Source organism: Salarias fasciatus, chromosome 10, assembly GCF_902148845.1.
Source record: "Salarias fasciatus chromosome 10, fSalaFa1.1, whole genome shotgun sequence".
Taxonomy (NCBI): domain Eukaryota; kingdom Metazoa; phylum Chordata; class Actinopteri; order Blenniiformes; family Blenniidae; genus Salarias; species Salarias fasciatus.
In genome coordinates this window covers 24281569-24304374 of record NC_043754.1, presented here as the reverse complement: position 1 = coordinate 24304374, position 22806 = coordinate 24281569, and the positions used below count along the sequence as shown (strand labels likewise).

The 22806-nt window shown below is 46.1% G+C and overlaps 2 protein-coding genes across 2 annotated transcripts in view; one reads left to right on the top strand and one right to left on the bottom strand.

The window, feature by feature from the left end:
* Nucleotides 1-70: 70 nt before the first annotated feature.
* Nucleotides 71-7611, bottom strand: smyd4 (SET and MYND domain containing 4). The gene is given in 11 exon segments (XM_030101016.1): nucleotides 71-455; nucleotides 696-819; nucleotides 1344-1460; nucleotides 1551-1698; nucleotides 2204-2382; nucleotides 2572-2838; nucleotides 2927-3035; nucleotides 3037-3813; nucleotides 5869-5958; nucleotides 7060-7204; nucleotides 7398-7611. Coding segments are annotated over 11 exon segments (2214 nt in total). The 5' UTR covers nucleotides 7532-7611; the 3' UTR covers nucleotides 71-331.
* A 1600-nt stretch (nucleotides 7612-9211) lies between these two features.
* LOC115395455 (replication protein A 70 kDa DNA-binding subunit-like) overlaps nucleotides 9212-22806 on the top strand; it is a 42965-nt gene continuing 29370 nt past the window's right edge. The window contains exons 1-8 of the mRNA XM_030101017.1: nucleotides 9212-9393; nucleotides 9778-9825; nucleotides 11609-11687; nucleotides 11833-11941; nucleotides 12035-12126; nucleotides 12196-12279; nucleotides 19934-20261; nucleotides 22651-22753. Of these exons, the coding sequence (XP_029956877.1) occupies nucleotides 9361-9393; nucleotides 9778-9825; nucleotides 11609-11687; nucleotides 11833-11941; nucleotides 12035-12126; nucleotides 12196-12279; nucleotides 19934-20261; nucleotides 22651-22753 (876 nt within the window). The 5' untranslated portion in view covers nucleotides 9212-9360. The remainder of the gene's footprint in view (nucleotides 9394-9777; nucleotides 9826-11608; nucleotides 11688-11832; nucleotides 11942-12034; nucleotides 12127-12195; nucleotides 12280-19933; nucleotides 20262-22650; nucleotides 22754-22806) is intronic.

Genomic DNA, 22806 nt, shown 5'->3' with positions numbered 1-22806 from the left:
CAAAAGGTAGATGTGATTAAAATTAATTTTTGCAAAAGTCAAACGATTACTGTAGAAAATGACGACAATCTCAACATAAAGCAAATTTTAATGAAGCATTCAAGTGCAAAATCCAGTGAAATGTCCAATGAAAACTTCTCATATAGCTTTCTGTCTTTCACAGCAGCGGCAGATCGGAGCCTCGTGCGGGCTGCTCTTGGTCCACGGGTTTTATGTTTGACACCAACGGTATAAAGTACAAACTCTCCAGAATCACAGTTTCTTCACTGTGTTCCACCGCGTGCAGCGCTGTGTTTGTATTGTGCGAGCGTCGGCCCGGGCTCCTGAGGGACTATCCTCGTAAACAGTCCTCCATGTCCTCCAGCTCCTGCAGCTCCGGGCAGCGCGGGCCCCGGTGGAGGCGGAGCAGCCGTCTGACCTTGGGAATGACGGACAGGGCCGGGCCCCTGGCAGCGCTGCGAGACGGAGAGCCACAACACACACTCATTACTCCGCCCTTTAATGACAGTCCAAACAATAAAGCAGGGGGGGTTACGAGGCCGTAAAGCTTTAGGAGCCAGGCGTGGCCTTTCCGGTTATCGAACGTAGCGTCTTAAGTTTGGCCAATTATTCTGACGGTCGTGACAAAAGTTAACGCCAGACGCTGGAAAATGGCGCCACCTGGAGTTTTTCATCAGTGTGTGGAGCTTCTTTACCTATTGAAGTGCAGCTGAGCCAGTTTGAAGAGCTGCTGAGCCAGTTCGATGCTGTCCTCTCCGTACTGGGAGCCGACGGCCGCGACGCTGCGCTCCAGATGGGACGCTGCGTTCTTCCAGTCGCCTGCAGGAGCAGTGAGGAGATTCACATTTCCACTAATGAACACATGAGGGTGACACTCTAATGTCTCATCCGCTTTAGGAGAGGTTTTCTGGACATTTCACTGTGTTTTTCACCACAAGGTTTCATTAAAGTCGGCTTTATGTTGAGGTTGTAGTAATTTTTTGGTGGAAATGATCTGGTTTTGTGAAAACATGGAAACTCTCATCACCTATGCTCTCTGTGCTACAGCAAACAAACACTTTGAAGTTAATGAGTTAATCCATTAATAGCATATCCATTTCTTTCAGAGCACTCGGAACGTCACAGACGGACGCGGATATACGCTCCTGACCATAAACAGATTTACAGCGCAGGTTTTATCACGCCTACCCAGCTCTATAAAGAGATCCCTGCAGTTTGATGCTGCTGAATGTTTACCTTCAGGCGGTGCTGGTTGGTGCCGATGGCCGTAAACGTACCTAAACAGATGCTCAGCGGGGTTTTTATCACCATTCAGCTCACATGCACACGACTGGAAGTCTCACCCATCGTAGCGAACGCTCTGGCTGTGGCATCAGCCAGCTCTCCCCGGAGAGGGTGTGTCTCAGTGAGGATGAGGCCGGAGCGAGTCCGAGTCGTCTCCAGCAGCTTCAGGGCTTCACCTGCGTCACACATGGCAGGGACACATCCTGTAATCACCAGGTCTGCATCCTTTAATCGCCGTTTACGGCTGAGTTTTCGTCTACAAGCACCTGGTTGGTCTCTCTCCAGCAGCTCCACGGCTCGCTCCAGGCCCAGGCGGACCTCCTCCAGCCGGGCTCTCGCTTCTGCAGCGGACATACGGCGGCCACACGACGGCAGAGAGCAGATGAACCCCGATCCTCCGTCGTCACGGCTTCTCTGAAAGTCACACAAAAAGCCTAAATACTGATGTGTACCTCTGAATCTAGAAAGATCTAAAATCCAAACGTCTCCGAGCTTCAACGCTTTTGTGTCGTGATGTGACTCTTAAACAGAAGAGTGATATAAAGATGCAGCAACAACAAATACAATCATGAGGAAAAAGGCTGAAATCAGCTTCATCTACTGCAGATGAAGAATACAGCGGGACGACTACTTCTTCTCAAAGGACCAAAAAAGAAGCGTTTCATCAGATGCTGAAGAAATGGATTCACTATATAACGACATTACAGTTCAAATGACTCCACAGTTTGGAACCATTGTATCGGGAAACACTGAATAACAGAGTTGTACGTCCCCGTTTGTCTCGATTGGATTCTATTATTTCATTCCTCCTCTGGCTCTTTCGCACTTCGGCAGCACTCAAGAAAGAACCAACAAAGCGAGCAAAAAGGTAAGTAACATTTTCTGCATGATAGTTAGAAATAAAGACGAGACGACAGACTTTCAGAGAGCCTTGACACCGGCAGCACAGGAGAGCGGCCCCCCGTGGAGAGCCTGGCCTCTGCTCTTCACACTCCTCCTCCTCCTCCGGGCTGCAGGCCTCACACTGACACAGGAAGAAGTACTGCTCATGCAGGAGACGCCGGCGTTCTCGGGTCACCATCCGGCTGCTGTGAGGACCTGAAGGAAACAACCTGACGGTTGACGACAGCAGTATCATTCCTTGGCATTTTAGAATGTTGTGTGATAGAAACGTGTATTTCACATCATGAAGAAGCGCTCACTGTTAATGTCATGTACGTAAAGATATCTAATGGTGTTTAAAATATGACATATGCCGCTATATCGCCAAACCACAGAATCCCTCACCGTAGCAGTGAAGGATCTCCTGTTCAGGACTGATGACTTGTGCTGCTCTGACGGTCACAGCGACTCCCCGGGCCAGGCCTCGGTCCCCGGCTCCGCTCGCAGGGCGGTCTGCAGACGTCTCCGAGTCAATCGCGCCTGCACGGGTCCCCGGGTCGAAGGCCAGGCTGGTGTTGGGGCGGCAGGAGTGATTGAGGAGGCTGAGGGTCGGGAACATCGCTGAGGCGAGGCGGACTTCCCGACTGGACCGCACGGAAGAGTTCACAGCTCCTGACAAACGCAGCAGAATAAACTTCTGATATACACATCGACATGTTGCACCTGTTCTCTCATCACTTAGAGATGGAGGAGGAGTCACCTGTCTCCTGCAGAGCCACGACCGCCTGGGCGTTGCACCGCAGCTGCAGCATGTGCCTCAGGACTGTGCTTCCCAGAAGCCACAGCTCGGAGCTCCAGGCCGCTTCACCCACGGTGGGTGTCCATGACGCAGGGGGGGGGTCCTGCCTCTCGGAGCCTCAGATACAGGGTTGCCACACTGACTGCACACAGGAAGCGCAGGGCGGGGCTGTGCCGCTTCACGTGGTGCAGCAAGTTAAACACGCTCAGGTAGGATGACGGCTGCGGGCTGCTGGGACAGTTGGGCCCGGGCTCGCTGTGGCCTCTGGCCTCCTCCACGGCTGCTACCCCCGCCTTCAGCGCGACTCTCAGAGCGAGCTGCAGCATGGCGCCGGCCGCCGTCAGATGGGCTCCCAGCGGACACTCCCAGCGGTGGTGCTCCTCCCAGGCGTCCGTCCGACAGCCCGGAGAGCAGTAGCGGCTGTAGCTGCAGCCGCCGCACGGGACGGGACGCAGCGTCTCGGCCAGACAGCGGTGGCAGCGCCTGCTCTCCGTCCCAAACGCCCCCCTCCCCGCCCCGCCCCCCTTCACCTCCTGGAGCCCAGGGAGGAGGACGCAGCTGAACGGCCTCTCCCGGAGGATCACCTCCCCGGCCGAGATTCTGCCCACGGCCACCAGGTGGCGGCCTTTTTCCACGCTGGAGGAGACGGCAGCTCGGGGACAAATGTGAACAGATGGCTCCGTGTCTGGACCTTCACTCCTCGGGCCGGGACGGCACTCCTCCTCCTCTCCCGCCTCCTCGCCGGCGGGGAGCCTCTTCAGACACGCCGAGCGGCGCTCCTCCAGCTTGTGCATCAGATGGGAGGGGTAGCCGCTCCTCAGAGCTCCGTGGATGTCATGGAGGCAGTCCTGGGGAAAACAGAAAGTTGACCGACTTCAATCAAAATATTAATTCCACGATAAAAAACCCCTGCGCTGCACTAAACAGAGCTCTGGATTCTGAACACAGCAATACATGTTGGATCCTTGTAATATTTTGATCAAGAATGTTGTACCATTAAATCCAGAATCTTGGATATTTTTTGTGTTTTGACAAATTAAATAACTTTCAAACTCAATTTATGGAAGTTGCTTTAGATTCACATTTATTTTAATAAATAATATGATACATTTCAAAACGTTGAGCACCTTCAGTTTTACTGTATGGATAAAGATTAAATGTGTGGCTGATGGGGAAAAAGGAAATTCTGAAGTCTATTAGGAGTGAAAGTGCAGATAAGAGTCATTCCTCCCATTCTCAGGATTAGAAGATTGCACCATTGTATCAACCACTAAGGGTTGAATAATCACTTTCTGGGACTCTGCAGCTGAGTGTGAAATGAGGGAACCACTTGTGTGAGATTTGCAGCTTGAATCAACTCTGACCCTGGTGCGGCTTCGCAAACTGAGCCGCACCCCTCCGTCACAGTGCACGCATGGCTTTTGAACTGCGGGAAAAAACTGAAGTACCAGAGAAAAAAAACACAAAAAAAAAAGCTTCCACAGGGAGAACATGCAAACTCTGCTGCATCTGGATTTTACCCAGAACTTTCTTGCTTTGCTCAGCAGTGCAGCTCTGTGCAGCTTGGAGGATCCAGAGATGAGATATAGTCCCTCCCTCCCTCCCTCCTGACTGACTGTGGAAACACCTTGGAAAAAGTAAACAGCTGAATAAACTTGGCAGAGTTCTACACTTCAACGGTGGCCACTTTTTAAAAATAAATGAATAGCACATGATTTGGAAAGGTACATCACTCCTGAAAAGACCTCGCAGCTGTCAGTGTGAAAACAATCAAACTGCCTGCAGAGCTCAGAGACTGCTGCAAGATACAGATCTGTGGAATCAATCAGCTTTAAGGCTTCTTCTTCTGATGATGATGATGATGATGATGATGATGGTGTGTTTGTCTGTTATTGTATTTTTAAACAGTGGTTTCATTGCAATTTGCACAGTAAACAGTCCTTCAGCAACCAGGATTTAAATCGAGCCGCTCATATTCAAGGTCAAGTCTTAAGCCAACGAGGCACCGGGGGACACATGAAGGCTTCTCATGCTCCGACTATTTAAATCAGGTGGAGTGTGATCGTTCGCTCAGCTGCCGCTGCTTTGAAATTTACACCTGACGAGCCAGGAGCGAACACTGTGGCATTAGCAGCGAGAGGCAGCCAACTCACAAGGCTATTAAAACTTCAAAAGGCCACTGAATGAGCGATTATCCTGCACATTTCAGATTTCATCTGCCGAGTCATTGTGTCCAGTACGGGCTGCAGCAGCAGAGCATCGAGAACGCCCTGTCTGACTTGCTTTATTGGGAGACAAAGCAAATTAGTGAAACAAGGCAGCGCCGCCTCGCCAATCTTGGGAGCATTAAACTTCAATTAAACGAGCCATTGCAAAAGATGAGCATCTGATTGGAAAAAGCACCTGGGAAGCTGAAGCAATCGATGTTTTACTGCCTTCTGAAAAAAGTTCCTGAAGTGGAAAGGAATCATCTGGGAGAGGAAAACTCCTGAATACATGCAAATGTGTCCTCTGTTAAATCGTCATCGTGGGCAAACAGAGGGAATTAATGCTGAGGCCAACACAAATTTAGTTCACATTTTAAGTATTTTTTAATAACCTTTAAAGCACTGACTGTCTGAAAAGTATTCTGTTAATGTAGATTGATGGATAGGTTTCATTTTTTTAAGACTTGCTGCTATATTACTAACAGCTGATGAGTGTTTCCACAAAGACTTATGCCAAACAGAAGTACAAACTATGATCGGATGAACAACAATACTTGCAGCCAGATGCAGTTTCACACTGATCACACAGTGAGGACATGTCACACATCTAGAGAACTCATCACTTTGCAGAAGTGAGCTAAAATGTTTGAAATCGACGTGTTTGCAGACTAACGTGTCAACGGCGTTCGGTCTCACCTGGTAGAGCTGCAGATGGTAGAGTGACGCAGATCTGTTGGCGTAGCAGAGAGACAGCTGCTCTGAACTTTGGGGAGCCAGACATATTCCCTGTCACAGCAAGAGAAATGGAATTTAATGCAAATCAGTCAAGAGCGGGAGACATGTATGAGGCTTTTTTGCATATTTCAGAATAAAATCAGTAATATGCTAATGGATACTTTGCAGATCAACACTTGGAATGCAACCAGGCTTTTAACAGCTATGGGTGACATGGTTAACTAAACCTTAATCAATGTATTGTTTGATTTGTCCCTGCAGAATACATTCAAAAGAAGCATTTTTAGTTTCCAGCATTACTAGTGAAAAACTTGGTATTTGTGTGCCGGTATTTGCAGTCACTGCGGTTAATATAACTTGAAATGACATGGCCTTCACAGCGGAGCAATCGATCGCATTCAGATTAAAATATCTTCACTCCTTAAAGGGATACTTCAACATTTTGGCGAATTGGCCCATTTAGCGCAATTCCTCAGTCATTTCGAACAGCATACTTACTTTTTTTGTGAGGGCGAGCTGTTGTTTATTCAGAGGTGAGTCGGGGAAGGTTTTCGAGACGAACACAATGGAAGTGGATGGTATTTTTGGTTCCCCCCGTCAAACTCATCAAATACACAATCCAACAACCCCAAAACACTTTGGTGGACACATTATAAAGAAATATTAATGAAAAATTACCAGATTGAGTTGTTTATGCGAAGATTGCTAAGACGGAACTACTTACTAAACATGGCGTCTGGGCGTAGTGATTTCAAAAGAAAAAGTAGTTCCCAGTATTTGCTTCAGTGTCGTAACGCTACAATATTATTTGTTGGTGTTCCACAGCGTAGTGAATGTGCGGATTATAACGTGTCCACCAAAGTGTTTTGGGGTTGTTGGATTTTGTATTTGATGAGTTTGACGAGGGGGAACAAAAATACCACCCACTTCCATTGTGTCTGTCCTGAAAACCTTCCCCGACTCACCTCTGAATAAACAACAGCTCGCCCTCACAAAAAATGTAAGTATGCTGTTCAAAATGACTGAGGAATTGCGCTAAATGGGCCAATTCGCCAAAATGTTGAAGTATCCCTTTAAATACTGATTCAGCACCATTATTGGAGTTTTGCATCTGAAAGTTGCAGTTTTGCTCCTTGAGCAGGTGGGCTGTACCTGTGAATAGTGCAGAGCAGCTGCAGGGTAGTCTCTCCTCTTGAAGCTGAGGTTTCCATTCTCCCTGCATTCAGCTGCTCGGTCTGAGTCTTTCTGCACGGAGGAAGCTGCAGAGATCGACTGCATGAAGTCTACATCAGTTTGGCTGAAAAACACAGAAACCCGTTCAGTCATGCAAACTCGTGTATATCTAATACAGGCTTCGTCGAGGGACACGTGGTCACAGATGATGGAAAGTTATTGAGAGTTTGAGTTTATCACCGTGGATTTCAATGTGTATAAATAGTTTATGTTCCTATTTTGAATGGTATCAGACTAGTAGCTAACGAGCTACTCACGTTGTCAGACTTAGGGCACATTTAAAGATGTCATCTATTTCCTCCATGGTTATGAATCTCTCTTTTAGCTCGGGATCCAGTCCGATCCATTTCTGCGCCACGTGATCCTGCCACGGGAGGCACGGGAGATCCATGATGAAGCTTTCGGTTCATCCGGAGGACTGGAGGGGTAGGCGGACCGGAGGAGGGGGGCCGCGGGACAAGTTCGGGCAAAACGAAACCGTGCCGGTGTTTCGGATTCACTGGTTCCCCTGTTAAATGGTGGCCGATTTCCTGTCGCTTCCGCCGTTGCCGCTGGTAAAAGCAGATGTTTAAAACCAAACAGAAATTCATAATCTGCCCCGACGGGCGCCCTTTTAACCGCTTTTACGAGACGATTTGGGAGCGTCGTATCTCTTGTGAGTCTTGTTATAATATCTGCTGTTACACAGGACGTAAAGGACGTGGGTCACCAATTAACAAGGAAACCAGTTAATCCGAAACACCAGTATACAGGCGTCGGACCACGCTGTGAAGAGAGTGCAGATCAACACTGCATTTCCGTTCTGAACTTTCAAAATAAAAAACGATGGCCTCCAAAGAGCATCCACACCACACTAAAGGTTAAATCTTCAGGCTGATAGTGGATAGAGGGGATGCAAACACATTGATTTAATAAATGTAATTCATTTTGAATCCATACTCCCACTCATAGTGACAAGTTCCAGGTAGGTTGTGTTTCAAAAACTCACCTCTTTAAAGCTGCTTCTGTAATTCAGTGTGTTAATAGGCTTGGTTTTAATATGAGCTACGATGTGTGATTTCACAATACATGTTATTAAGCTATTGATAAGTAGAGCACCTTTAAATTTTGATAGTCTTGTATATTGACATTTTCACTTAACAACATGTTCAGGGACAGTGGTGACCGAGAGAATAAAGAAGCGGACTTAGGAGTTTTCAAGTTTGAAATCCCACAGCTGATGGGTCACCAGCATTCGTTTGTGAGCGAGCTCCATCGGGTGAGGACACACTCTGGACAGGTCGCCAGTTAAAAACAGTGCAAATACACAGACAGACAGCCACACACATTCACAGTGCCTAGTGGCAACGTAGAGTCACCAGTTAACCTCACTTGCATGCTCTCAGACTGCAAAATAACCAGAGTACCAGTAGTTAAAGCACACATGCACAGGGAGAACATGCAAGCTCCATACAGTATCACTGTTCCCAAACTTACCACTGATGTTACATCTTTAATAAAATCCTGCAGTGAAAACTAATGTAGCACTTATATCATATTGTTTTACATCAAATATGGCGCATATAAATGTTCAATTAAATTGTAGTTGCGCTACTTAAAGCAACACTAAGGAACTTTCAGTTTTCGTTGATTTTGGCGGCACCAGTGGACAAAAGCGGTAGTGTTTTGCCTGCAGGAATACTACAGTTCCCATGAGGCCTAGCGCGTGCCGTGGTAAAATGCTGCTCCCGGTGGCGTGCTGTCGGACTGAACTCACCTTCAGTTGTTTCCAGTGGCTGTGTGAAGGACGGATAACGAAGAAGTAATGAATCTAATGGTGGCTAAACAATGTTATATCATGATGTGACGCATGCCGTAAAGCAGTCCGCACATCTGGAGTGTTTTAGTGTGCAGGGTTCCTACCACCCTCCTCGCAGCTGCTCAGTCCAAGTGAAGCAATACTGACGCCCTCAGCCTGTGACAGAGGGGTCATTCAACTAGTTGTAAGTCAATGTATCATCACAAAAGGTATTATAATGTTTTATTAAGGTTGAAAAGTTCCTTAGTGTCGCTTTAAGTGGTCGATTAAAACCTTCTTCTCTTATTTTGAAGCCAAACATCTGACTTCCTGTGTCGCACTCCTGCGTTACTCCTCACTTCTCGCGAGACGAGCTGCTTGCTTGCCAAGAATATATTTAAAAGCCCAAAGTCTGCAGAATTTAAGAAGTTCACCCAGAAGAAATGAGTACAGTACTCACAAAGGGAGCGATCAGTGTAAGCCTCGTTATTACTGCGTTTGAGTTTCTGTCTTTGCGTTAATTTCCACGTGAAATAGTTACTATGTGAAGACCTGACGCTGTGGAAACCAGTCAGCTGTTAGCACAGTGAGCTAATGAGAGTGAACATCCCAGAGGTGCATCATGTAACCTCTATTCCCTAAATATTCCCTGAATATCTTCTGAGGAGTCTGGACCCGTGCGGAAGCAGCAGTGTCTTCCCGCCGGGCTCGTGCAGAATCAACGCCTCCTCATTAACGTCCAGTAGATGTTTGTACTGTAGCTCTGTGTTAGCAGCGTGTTGATGTGATGGGACAGGCTGAGGTCAGGCGTTAGGCAGTCACTAATGCATGTGTGGTGGTTTTTGTTTTTGTTTTTTTAGGCTCTGCACAACGGCTTAGCGTTGGACAACCCCGTGCTGCAGCTGGTGGTAAGAGACCAAACATGACCATAGATAACATAACATAAATCAAGAAAAACCATTCCACGTGATCAAACTTAAGTGTAAAGGAAAAAGTCCTTTTAACAGGCAGAAACTGCAGAACCAGAAAGGAAGGGATAGACAGAGAGAAAAAGATAGGGCCGACAGATTGTTGGGAGCAATTTAAAGGGTGAGCAATGCAAACACCAACAAACAGATTGTCATAACAGAGTCATAAATCCATTTACTGCAGACAGCCTGGCAACAGGAGCCTCAGTTTCACTGTCAGATCTGAGAGAGACCCTTCTCTATCAGCTCTTTTTGATTAAATTTTGATTCTTAATGTGTTGGTGTATTTTTAATCTCTAAATCCTAACTGTGGGAGTCAATATACATATTACAGATTGAAGTCTCTGTGGTTAATCCAGTGAGTTAAATCAGTGACAAATTATTGCAAGATAATGACAGCAACAGTCAGCTATTACTGCTGCCCATAAAATACGTGAAGGATTGTTAGCTCTGTATGTTTGCTGTCTCTGTGCAAACTGTACGACAGGCAGATCATTTATAGAATGATAAAACGTAATAGTATGAAAATGCAATTTACAAATGAAGACCGTTTTGATTGGATAGAATATTCATCAGAATAAAGAAGTGGTTGAAGTCTTCCTATTCATCACAGTCAACCACGATTTCAATGCTGGATGTAGCTTTGTTTTTTATATATTAATTCATTTTGTTTGTTAAAGCCTGAATTTGGATGTCGATGTAAGAGTCTGCTTTTGTCTGTGTGCTGCACCTTCCTTGTGTTCTTTGGGGAAATATTTCAATAAAAACTATATAAAAAATGTCATTTTCATAGTCAAATGTCATTTTTGGTGGTTTTAAAATCATTTTGTAAAGTGATTTCCACTCTCCTGTCATGGTGAGAATATGTTATTTTGGGGTTAAGATGTGGATTTGGATTTGTCCAGGACATTCTGGTTTCCTCCCACAGACTAAAACACTCTTTTAATGTTCTGCTGTGACTGCAGACTTACCTGTCGGTGTAAATGTGAGTGTGTGAGGCTGTCTCTGTGATTTCCCCACTTCAGCTTCTCCACACAGGGCAAACACATGCTAATCTGGGTAATTGGTGACTTAAAATTTCCCGAAGGCGTGTGTGTGTGTGTGTGCGTGTGTGTGTGTGTGTGTGTGTGTGTGTGTGTTCTTGTATTTCTATCCTTGTCGGGGCCAAATGTCCCCACAAGGATAGCAAAACGTGGAACGACGTGCCTTGTGGGGACCTTTTTCCGGTCCTAAGTAGGAGAAACAGTGTTTTCTTGACCATGTTGTTGTTACTGAAAAAAGTAAAAGTGCAAAAACATTTCTTTAGGGTTAGGCTTTGTTGTGGTGTGGGTTAGGGTTAGGGTAAGGGTCAGGGTTAGGGGCTAGACATGAATGGGAGTCAATGGACGGTCCCCACAAGGATAGAAATACGAGACTGTGTGTGTGTGGGTGTGGGTGTGTGTGATTGTCTGTACGACTCGGCCTGTGGCCTCATCAAATGTCAGCTCAGATGTTGTCCAGCCTCCACGACCCCAACATGGATAAAGTGCATATAGATATTAGTTGAAGGTAATAAAATGTGTTTTCGTGCCTTTTTCTGGAATCTTCATTGTGAACTTGATCAGAAAAGGCTTCAGTAATGAAGGTAGTATGACTAAATCGCCGTTGTGCTGATGGATTGTCGTGTCACACGGATGATCTTGAAATTCTGAGCTGTGCGATTGTCTGTCCCTGTTGTTGTCAGAACATCCGTCAGCTGGAGACGGCCTCAGGCCCTTCCCGGTTCAGGCTCGCCATGAGTGACGGTCAGCACTCTTCCACTTGTGAGTATCTTACGGCAGCTTGAAAACTCTTCAGCCTGTTGGGAGACTAACTAAAGAAATAACAAAATTGAAACGGTTGTTTACTGAAGCTGAATCTGAGCTGCAGTGCTAAAGAAAACCTTCTCCGATGTGTTTGTGATGGTAGCCTTCCTGCTGGCCACCCAGCTGAACCATCTGCCTGAAGAGAACATCCTGGTACCAAACTGTGTGTGTCGATTGAAGAAGACCATCACCAGCACGGTGAAAGGTGGAAAGTACGTGCTCCTCCTCCCCTCCCATTCCTCCTCAGCTTCTATGGCTGTGCATCATTGTATTTTCATGTTTTCCTCTAACCGTGTGATTTCCAGGCCGGTAGTAATCGTGTTGGACATGGAAATATTGATGTCAGCAGAGGAAAGCGGGGGGAAGATTGGAGATCCCGTCAAATATAACACAGACGGTACGAACCGAGTTAAACATGCTGGGATGAGCGTTTAAGCAGGATGTTTACGGTGTTCTGTTAACTCAGATATGACGGCTTCGCCGCAGAACGTGTCCTCGAGCAGCTCGGAAGAGACTCCAGTCCCGGGACCCTCCTATCGGAGCAACAGCAGTGAGTGGCACATTGAAAACTATGATATCTTAGCTTGAATTCTGACCATTAGTTTGCTTAAATGTACCACAGTAATGACTCGGACAATTAGTCACAATTAACACAGGTGTTAATTCAAGTAGGTTTTATTTCATCTTGTGATTTTTAAGGCCTTGAGGCCACATGTGGCCTTCACCTCTGTGTTGACCGGGAAATTGTTTTAAGAATTTTTGCTTAAAACGATACAGAAGCAACAGAATCTTAAGCTTTACATGAAGCGAGGAGCTGCACGTGCACAGCCACGACAGCACAGAGACAGCTGAGGAAACTTTACAATGGAGTGTTTTTTACAAGCCGGTTTATGAGTTCATATTTCAAGAAAGACATTTAGTTAGTATGCCTTCATGTTTAAGATGTAGCAAGTGTAAAACCTTTGCCTTTCCTCATGCTGCCCTTTATATTGACCACCGTGTCTGTCTGAGTCATTCTGCACTCGAGAGAAAAAAAAAACTCATCATCATTAATTATTAATAGCAACACCAAAACTAGACTTGACTGTTTCCCTGAGACATTGCGTGCATGACCGAGATGTCCGACTTAATTATTCTAAACTCGACCAAACATGTGGTCAGCCAGCAGCCCCCGGAGCGGAGAGCGCTCCCTTCATGGTGTTCCATGTCAGACGGACGGATAGAACCTCCACGCTCAGCACATCCCGGTAATTTAATGCCTCAGCAGAAGCAGCAACTAAACCTTCTCATCGTGGCATTTTCAAGTCTCTTCAGATGTGACGGTTAATGTCACGAAGATGAAATTCCACGTTGGAGTTGCTGTGTTTCTCAGCGGTTGAGCTTGGCTCGGTTGCTGTGAGATTTGGCCCAGTGACTTCAGAGAGAATGAAAATGTTTTTGGCCAGCAGAGGGAGCCGTGGATCCTCGGGGTGAAGAGTGCTGACAAATGATTTGCAGTCCCCTCCTCAGTTTTTCCTCCTCAGTGCTGCTGCTGCTATTGTTGTTGTTGTCGTTGTTGTTGTTTTGCAGTCATAATCTGGGACCAGCAAACACTTAGTCTTTTTCCCTTCTCTTTCTCGATTACCCCGCCACACTCTCACCAGCACCGCAGACCAAAAGGTAAATCCTGGTTTTCAGCATCTTTGATATTCATAGCTCTGGAGTGATCAAAGGCAGCAGTGCGAGCGTGGGGTAAGAGCTGGATGAGGCAGCGTCAGACGGCACGCCGCGTCTGGAAGTAGCCACAGGAAATATTAAATGAATGGAAGACCGCGGTTTCTTCATCTCCAGTGGCCTTTTTTTTTTTTTTTTTTTTTTTTTTTTCACTCTATCACATCGTACACTTTAATCATATTTACAGCTCAGACATGAGAGCAGAGCCCACTGGTCGCTGTGGGTGTTCATCACTCTCCCACTCCACTGTTTCGCCGCCGACCGGCCAGACTTTTACCACGGAGCAGCAGCTCGCGCTGGTTTCCCGCCACCGGGGCCGGTCCCATGCATCACGCCTGAAGTAGGCCGTGTTTTATTGGATCTACTTTTATTAGCGTAGCTTTGTGTTCCACTCGCTTGTTTTGTGCCGCCAACTGCTCTCAGCTCTGACTTTGGTTTTGTTATGTGGCCAAAACACACCCGGCCGTCCTCCTCAGTGGAGGATGTGGGCATGTGGGCGGATAACGAGTGTTTGGTATATTGTGTGTGTGTGTGTGTGTTGTGACTGAGGAGGCCTGTGCGGGCCGGTGGCTCCTCCAGATCGTGGCTTCATGAATATTGCGTTGTGGACTGAATCCCCCTCGTAGCGATCCACAGATGGAGAGACTCGACTAATTTGACTGGAGCGGAGAAGTGGCTCTGCATTAAGTAGTTCATCACACTGATTCCTCCTTCCGTCCTTTGATCCGTGTTACCTCGGAGATATCAGCAGAGAAAACCTGCTGCTCCCTTTAATTGTTCTGTTGATGAAATATCCCTGCATTTCTTTTTCCAGCCAAAAACAAGCAGCGTGCACAAAGCCTCTGTGTTGTCGTTTTCCTTCCCCCTGCATGCGGCTAAGCATTTGATTACTTTCCAATATTTTCGTAAATTGCATTTTCACCAAGTCAATAACTTTGTGTGCTTTAACAAAATTACCAAATGCCACAAATGAATAGTTTCCGACGAGCTGTGGGCGTCGTAAACGACTGGGGAGGCCGCTGTTGTGTTCAAGGGTCTGGGTTTAAGACATCACGGTCCACAAACGGCACACCGAGTCCTTGGGTACGTCCATTTGGGCGAACCGGCTCATTGCTTCTTCCACTTGTGAGCGTGAGACCGGCAGCGCTGTGAGCGAGCGCCGAGACACGAGCGAGCGCCGCACTCGTGTAAGACGTGCTGTTTGAGCGGCTCTGGCTTCTTAATGCGGAGGTCAGCTGGTGACTGGACGCTCACGAGTTTTGAGTTGTGCTGTTGATGAGTTATAACCGTCACACATGACGTTTTATCTGGTTTAGAGAAAGTTGTACTACTTATATCATTAAAGGCATGAAACTTTTGGCCACATGTAGATGGAACTCAAAAATATACATATTATGATCAAAACAACTTGTCGTTTTCTAGAAATGATCTGTAATGTACATGTATTTCTGCATGTGTGTCTAATCCTGATCACCTGAACCGATTCACCTCGTACTGCAGACTCGGCGTGAAAACACTGAGCAGATACGCGTTTTAAAGAAATCACCTTTGGTCTGAGAGCTACTGCTCCTGTAGCTGCTTCAGATTTCTGGCTGTATCAGACTCCGTTAGAAATACCACGGACAAATCAACACATTTATTCCTCAAAGCACAGAACAGGCAAGAGGGAGCAGTAAACTGCAAAGCAATTTGTTTATAAAAGGGTGCAGGTACACTGGGTCTGTCTCATTTAAGCTCACGCCGGATTTTACAAGCTGTGAAAATAACTGACTGTGCAGCCGAACATACTGAATAAGCCAAATACACAAATTGGACGTAGAGGTAGATGTATTCGGGGATCAGAACGCCTTTGATGGCATACCTGAAATGAGTTTCAGAATCACAGCGGCGGGGATGAGAGGAAACACTCGCTACCGTCGGCTGTAAGGCTTCAGCTCTGTAGGCAGCTCCGACCTCTGACCTTCCCGCCGTGGCAAGATGTGCTCCTGCAGATTATCCCTCATGAAGCTTTTGAAGGAAATGTGTCAAATGATTTTGAGCGCTGCCAGTCACAACTTGGCATCGTAGCTTTTTAAATTAAGAAAAGCGATCTCCCGGCCTCCGTATTAATATTCTGTGAAGTCTTTCAGCAGTAGGTGTAAAGTCAGAGGTCGTGACACAGCAGTCGCAGACGACTATGTGTTCTCGCTTAAATATTCATCAGCAGCTATCACTTGAAATGGACTACTTTCACACTGCTTTGCAGATGATATTCAAATTCCAAAAAAGAAATCGGCACTCGCTGAAATACGATAAAAAAAAAAAAAAACTATTCATTATTCATCTCTAACTATTCTCTGCAGGTTTCCTTTGTCCTTGCATTTCTTTTGCTCTCCTTTCTCTCTTTTTACTCCCACACGTTTGTAAAGCATGACTTGTGGGGCCCACTCATGGAGAACATCAGTCCTTTATCCAAACTTTAATCATCAGAAGAAGCGGCTCACACCAACCCTGACCTCAACACTAACCTTTATCAAACCGAGCTCAACCCGAATGCCACATGCTCAACTCCAGATGCATGATGGGTGGTCCGTCATTTCTGGACCCCACCAGCACAGTGTGTTTTGAGGATATCTCATTTTCTTAGATTTATTTCGTGCAGATACAGTCTCAATTCATACATCCATCTGTCATCTGCGCCCACTTTATCAAACAAGTTCCCAAATTATAGAGAATGAAAAGATAGAAGTCCCCACAAAACTATGACTATATGTATGCACACACACACACACACACACACACACACACACACACACACACACACACACCTGTGGTGTTGTGCCTTTTTGTGTGTTCTTAATTGAAATTTCTTAGCATCGGGATGTTGTAAAACCCTCATACACTTCATCCTCACTGATTTATTAAATCAACTTGTATAAAACGTTAAAATCGATCAAACTTTATCTTTATTTACACTTTTTGTACAACAGAACGCAGCGCAGAGTGCTTCAGGGGATGAAAACAAAACAAAAACGGTGCTGTTCCCTCTTTGTCCCCTTATATAGACGCTCATGCATGTAGCAAACAATTTCAGAAAACTTTTGTGTTTCATGGCAACGGTTTGATAACAGTTAAGCTTTCATGTTGGGCCACTAGCGGGCGCTCCTGATTGTTTTTAATAGTTAAATTGAGCTTTCCCCATGTGGCCCATGAGCAACTGGTTCCCAAGCTCAGCTAAAAAAAAAAAAGACCAATTATCAAATACAATATTAAGATTCATCACATACTGTTTTTCTTCTTCCTTTGTCGTTTGTTTTGCTTTCTTTTCTCTCTGTATGTATTCACTGGTCGGCTCCTCCTGTCCGTATTCCCACTCCAGCCCAACAAAAGATGGCGTGGGATACGCCGTTGAATACATAGTAGAAGCTCGCAATGATCCTAATCACAAAAAATTAGGATCTTGACAAAGCGGCGTGCCCCCTCTCTTTGCTGTGTTCCCCTGCCCACCCCTCGTCCCCCCCCCCCACCCCCCACCCATCATCTTCCCGTTTCTTCTTTTTTGCTTACATCTACCGCTCTCACACTCCATCCGAACAGCGTGTGCATGAATATTGATGTTAATTACCCCTCGCCTGAAAATAGCTGTTCAATCTGTGATTTCCCCCAGGAGTTTGTTCTTGACTCTCTCTCTGTCTCTCTCTCTCTCTCTCTCACACACACACACACACACACACACATGCACACAGAGGCACACATGTACAAAGGAGGGGATCATAGTGGTAAATATCTGTTGTGCGCCTAAGCAGGTGCTTAAACCAGAGGAGTGGTCTCTGGGGAATTACCTTGTTTTATCCCTCAAGATCCCCCTCATCCCCGAAATGCTCAATACGGCAGGCGATTCACGCCAAAACAAGGCATTGCATAAACAATATTTTGACGACAGCTTACTATTCATTCTGAGTCATGCTGATATGAACTGATGCTACTGGATTGTGGGAAGTGAGATGGCACCTTGGGAGTCTGTGGGCCGCTCCAAACTGTTCAAGACTTCTGGCATTTCGTTTGTGAGGCTGAACAAAAGAAGCCGGCCAATTGTTTGGTAAACAAGCTGACTTCATCTCAACTTTTATCAGTGGTGTTGATGACTGTGTACGGGAGGGATGTAGTCTGAGTCAGAACATTTGCGTTTGCTTTGTTGTAACGGTGTTTCTTCACAGTGCGTTCTCAGTATAGTGGGAACTCTGCGTCCTCCATTTGAATGGCGATTTACGACAACAACGGTGCTCAGTTCCACTAAAAAAACAACTTTCCGTGAAACTTTACTGAAACTAAAATGCAAAGACGATACGTTTTCCCTCGAAACACTGTTGCGTGATCTGAGAGTTGTCCATTAGACACCTGACTGTACGAACCAGAAGCTCTAAAGAGGAGCCGAAAGCAGTAAAGGAAAGATGTTTGACATCGGTCAAGAAGATTTGACACGTTCTCTTGTGTTCTGCTCGTCCCACAAAGGCTCCTTCGGAATACTAATGCAGTAATTCAGTGTCAAACTTCTTTTTCATCTTTACAGTCTACATATAATGTAGGTAAGATGCAATATTCATGCTTTTACTTTGGTCTACCTATTAAAAGTGACTCACTTTGTCTCCACTCAGTCTAAATATAAAGACCTGCTTCATAACTGTAATTAAGACTCTGATGTTTGGTGTCTTGGCCACAAAACTGATATTCTGATAACTAATGCTAATTACTCTTCCTCCGATGACTGAAAGGCACAAGTACAGTAATTATGAAATTAATAATTGATTGGCAGTCTTACCTGGAGAAAGGAAAACTGTTTTAGTAATTGGCGCAAACTGATGTTTAACAGAGAATTAAGCAAGACTGTTGGGGGGATCTGTGGGGAGAGTCTTAACTTTCTCAGGCATTTTATCGTTTTGGCAGCTGTTCATGATCAGATAACTGTAGCACCGTTAATGTTTTATAGCAGCTGAAATATTTTTTGTCAGGGTATTTTGAGATTGTTTTGCCCAATGGCATTCCGGTAGCTCTTCTGGTAGGACAGATAAGGGAATATTTTGTCTCTCAATTTGTGATAATTCAATGGCGAAAGGTGTTTAAATGACAAGCTTTGCAATGGAAGGAATTTTGGAAGTAATATTCCAATGTACTTGCATATAATTTACTGCTTCATTTCAGTATTTCCATTCTGGAACCAACCGCTCAAAACTTGAAGTTAATCCATTTTGAGGAAATGCAAACATCCCTTCATTCAGATCTGAATCCTTGTTCTTTGCAGCCTTTGCTTGAGCCAGCCCGGCTGACCATTTAGCCTGTGGCGAGGGACCAGCAGGGGAAGGTGGTCTGTAAAGAGGACCACCGCCTTTAGCTTCAGGAGCTTCAGAAGCTGCTCTTGAGTCTGTCTTGCCGCTGATGCCCCGCGGCCTCCAGCCTGATGGGAGGTCGGCCCCTCCTGTGTGTGTGGACGGGGGCTTTTCATAATGCATGGAGCCTTTTTCCTGCGTTGGATGGTGTAGAAGTCTGTGATGGTGCCTGACAGTTCGTACAGAACTCACAACAAATGAATCGCAGTGTTTCCCCTACCATTATATCAGGGGGGCGCCCCCCGCCCCCCCGTAGAAGGTCAAGTAAAATTAAAATAATTGTTACTTTTTTACACACAAACTTTAGTTTTCCTGCATAAAGGCCGCTCCACATGCTGTCCTCACACGAGGCGCGCCACAGCAAACGAGTGTTTGTGTGTGTGGTGACTGTGTGTGTGTGTGGGGGGGGGGGCAGTGTGACTGTTTACAAGACCCGGGGGGAGTAGACACAGCGGAGTGCTGCAGCAAGTGCCGTACGGGGGGAACGTACTGAACGCGGAAGCGCCGCGCACGGAGTTTCTGATCGCCTCCCATATTTCTGACTGCTCGCACACAACGCGCAGGGGGGCGCCGTGCGCCGCTAGCCGAACCTGTCCTGCCCCCGAGGAGGAGAGCCTCACCGCGCTCCAGCTGAGCGTCAAAAAAAAAACAAAAAAACACACATGCGCTTTTAGAGGGGAAACACGGTCCAGTCCTCATTATTTGCCATATTGAACTCGGCCGAATTATCAGAAAAATCAGGAGGAAAATGCAGGTATGAGGCACAAACTGAAATAACAAGCGCAAATATGAAGAAAATGAAAGTGAAACTTAAATCGCGAGTTTTGTCGGTGCAGCGTTTCGGCCAGCTGGGCGTTTGGGCTTGGGCCCAGCTCTAATTAGAAATGAAAAAAGAAGAACATATTATGACTCAAATCCCCCCCACTGCAAGGGGCCAATCCTAGGGGAAACACTGAATCGTCACAGCTGAATGTAACGTCTGCCCTGAGATCGAGGGAGGAAAGGCACGCAGACTCAGGGAGAACATGGAAACTCCTGCTATTAACTGATAATACTAACAGCTACATGGCCACCTCAGGAGTTTTGAGCACTTTTTGAAGCGTCTCATGTCGTTTTTTTTTCCCACAGCCTTTTCTCCTCCTCAAGGCCGTGGCCGGGGTTTCACGGGGAAATCACCCATGAAGACTTCCCCCATGAATTCTCCCTTGAAGACTTCTCCCATGAAGGCTTCGCCCATGAATTCTCCCATGAAGGCTTCGCCCATGAAGGCTTCGCCCATGAAGGCTTCTCCATCAACAGCGTCACCCATGAAGTTTTCGCCCATGAAGGCTTCTCCCTCAGCTTCTCCATGGAAAGCGTCCCCCATGAAGTTTTCACCCGCCAAGGCCTCCACTTCTTCTCCACAAGCTTCACCGAAACCAATTCCAATCGCCCAACTCAATCCCTACCAGAGCAAGTAAGTTGACACGCGTGAGGCCTGGTCTGCCTGCTTCTCTCTGCTGCGGCGTATGTAGTGACACATGTCTTCCTCATTTCCCATCACTGTACACATTTTTAATTTAATAGACTGTGTTCTCCTCGCAGCACCTTCATTATCAGCGCTGCTTTCTCTCCTGTTCTGACTGCAGCGTCTTGCTCGCTGTCATCTCTGGGTGGCGGAATTCCGGGGCATGTTTGCGAATGTGCGTGCGTGCGTACGTGCATGCAATGTGTTAACCGTTCTTTCATTCCTATAAGAATGTGCGCGGGGGTCTGTGTGTGCATGTTAGTCAGCCCATTTGCATGGAAATGAAATGGCCGATCTCGCCGGGGAAAGGGACACTTTCACGGCAGGTACCGCCGGGTCTTTATGCTCTGCTGCTGAGGTTTGGATTCTGTTATTTGGCCCTGTGGGGATTTGGCCAACCTAATTTTTTTCTTCCCCCTCTCTCTTCGTACAATTTCTTTACCTCCTGCAGGGTACCACTTCACTGCCCCCTCTCGTCTATTATCATTTCATTAGTCTTAAGTTCCTGTTCCTCACCTATAAGTCATCTAGAGAAAGATGCAGGTGTCCAGATGCGAGCAGAGGTAGCTTGTCAACCCTCTCCATGCTCGGGCTGTGATCACGTTGCCTCGTTTGAAATTGCAGGCTGGTAAAGATAAGTGTGCCTCCAGGAGTTGTAATAAACTGATGACTGCTCTAACTTGGAAGTTGGGGAGTTACCTACAGTGAGTGAAGAAAAGATGAGTTCAGCAGCCGTGGCGCTCCCAGAAACGTATGGCTGAAATACAAAGCGAAGGTGTGTGTGACACAAAGCGGCACATGCCGGAGATAATATGCTTGTATGTGCACGAGGCCTTTAATGCCCGCTCGCGTGGCTTTCCCACCCCATTCTGCTGGCGTTAAGTAAAAGCATCGAGAGCAGACTGTAATTGGCTTTTGACTGCCATAAACCTCGGTGTAGCAGTCTTATCCATACTGAGCAGGAAATGGAGTTCACTCTGGGCCAGCAGCTGCTCTCATGATAGGGGATTTAATTGCAGGCAAAGTTATGGTATGAATATCCTCTGCTGCCGCACAATTATCAACGCAGTCAAAAAGCTCGCTGCTGCGTGAAGTGCCGAGCTCGGCTGGCTGTTGTGGAAAAACAGAACAAGAAGCACATTTTAAATGCAGTCAGGATTTGGCAGATGTACAACACCTAGTTCACTCTTTGAAAAGAAAGTTGCTGGATTCTTACCCCCCCCCCCCCCCCCCCTCTTTTTTTTGTGGAACTTTTAAAAGACTGGAAATACACTCATGCAATTTCCATGGGAATTGTTCTTTTTGCACAGTTGTGTCTCACGTTGGTGACTGATGTCGGCTGCCTCGAGATGCTCATTAACAAAAAAAGGAAGAATTTTCTGAAAGTCTGTGCAGCATTCTTTACTGTTTGTGCTGACCTTTAGACTGTGACTCCTTTTCTTCAATTCCGTGCACACATGCTGTTTTGGTCAGAGAAAACTTTTTTGTAATGGTTTTTAATTAGTGGAAACATTTGAACCTGTGTGTGTGTGTGTGTGTGTGTGTGTGTTCACATCAAAGACATGAGGGGAAAAATGCAGGGAATGTGAAGTCAGGTTTCATCTGGGCGTCACAACCACTGCTCCTCCAAATAAGATTCATTTCAAATAAATATTGTGCGTCTGTGTTTTTCCCAACATACCAGCAGAATCATTCGTTGTACGGGTTATATTTGATTTTTCATGAAGTGGAATTGTCTGGCAGCAGAAAAATCAGTGGGTTGAAAAACCAAATCTGTGCCCGTTGTATGTATTCTGCTTTCCACATCTCCTACATGCATTGTGTGGAAGCCGTCAACCGTCGGCTGTGAATTTCACGGGGTTTACCTGTTTTTGAAGTGTGTAAGGACACAAATGCTTCAGCTGACGCAGCTTTCATGCTGCTAAATGTTATTTTATTCAGTGAGTGTGGACGCAGCGGGTTTCTTTCCAAAAATAGCATCAGATTTCGGTGAGTCTGCATTCATCCTGTGAATAGGCGGCACTGGAAATCCAAACTTTAAGCAGTCATCACAGTAGTTCCAGTCTGAGTTGCTTCCGAGAGACAATTTTTCATCTCTCATTGTACATTCCCTTCTGAACTATTGCCCTGTTTTTAACTGAAACCGAACAGAAAAGCTCCCAACCACACTGATCCAGAGACATTCATGCTGTGAGTCACTACCTCAGCGTCAAGCACCGGTCTGATGCCATACTGCGTTTTATAAATAATCTTTAATAAGAAAACAACTATATATATATATATATATATATATATATGTATATGTATCATTGACTTACTTTTACAAATGTGTTTCCAGGTGGACTATCAAAGCCAGAGTTACCAACAAGTCCGGCGTTCGCACCTGGAGCAATTCCAGAGGAGAGGGCAAGCTCTTCTCCTTCGACGTGGTGGATGAAAGCGTAAGTAGCAGCGCAACATGTGTTCGACACGACTGCTCTTCACCTGTATCCCT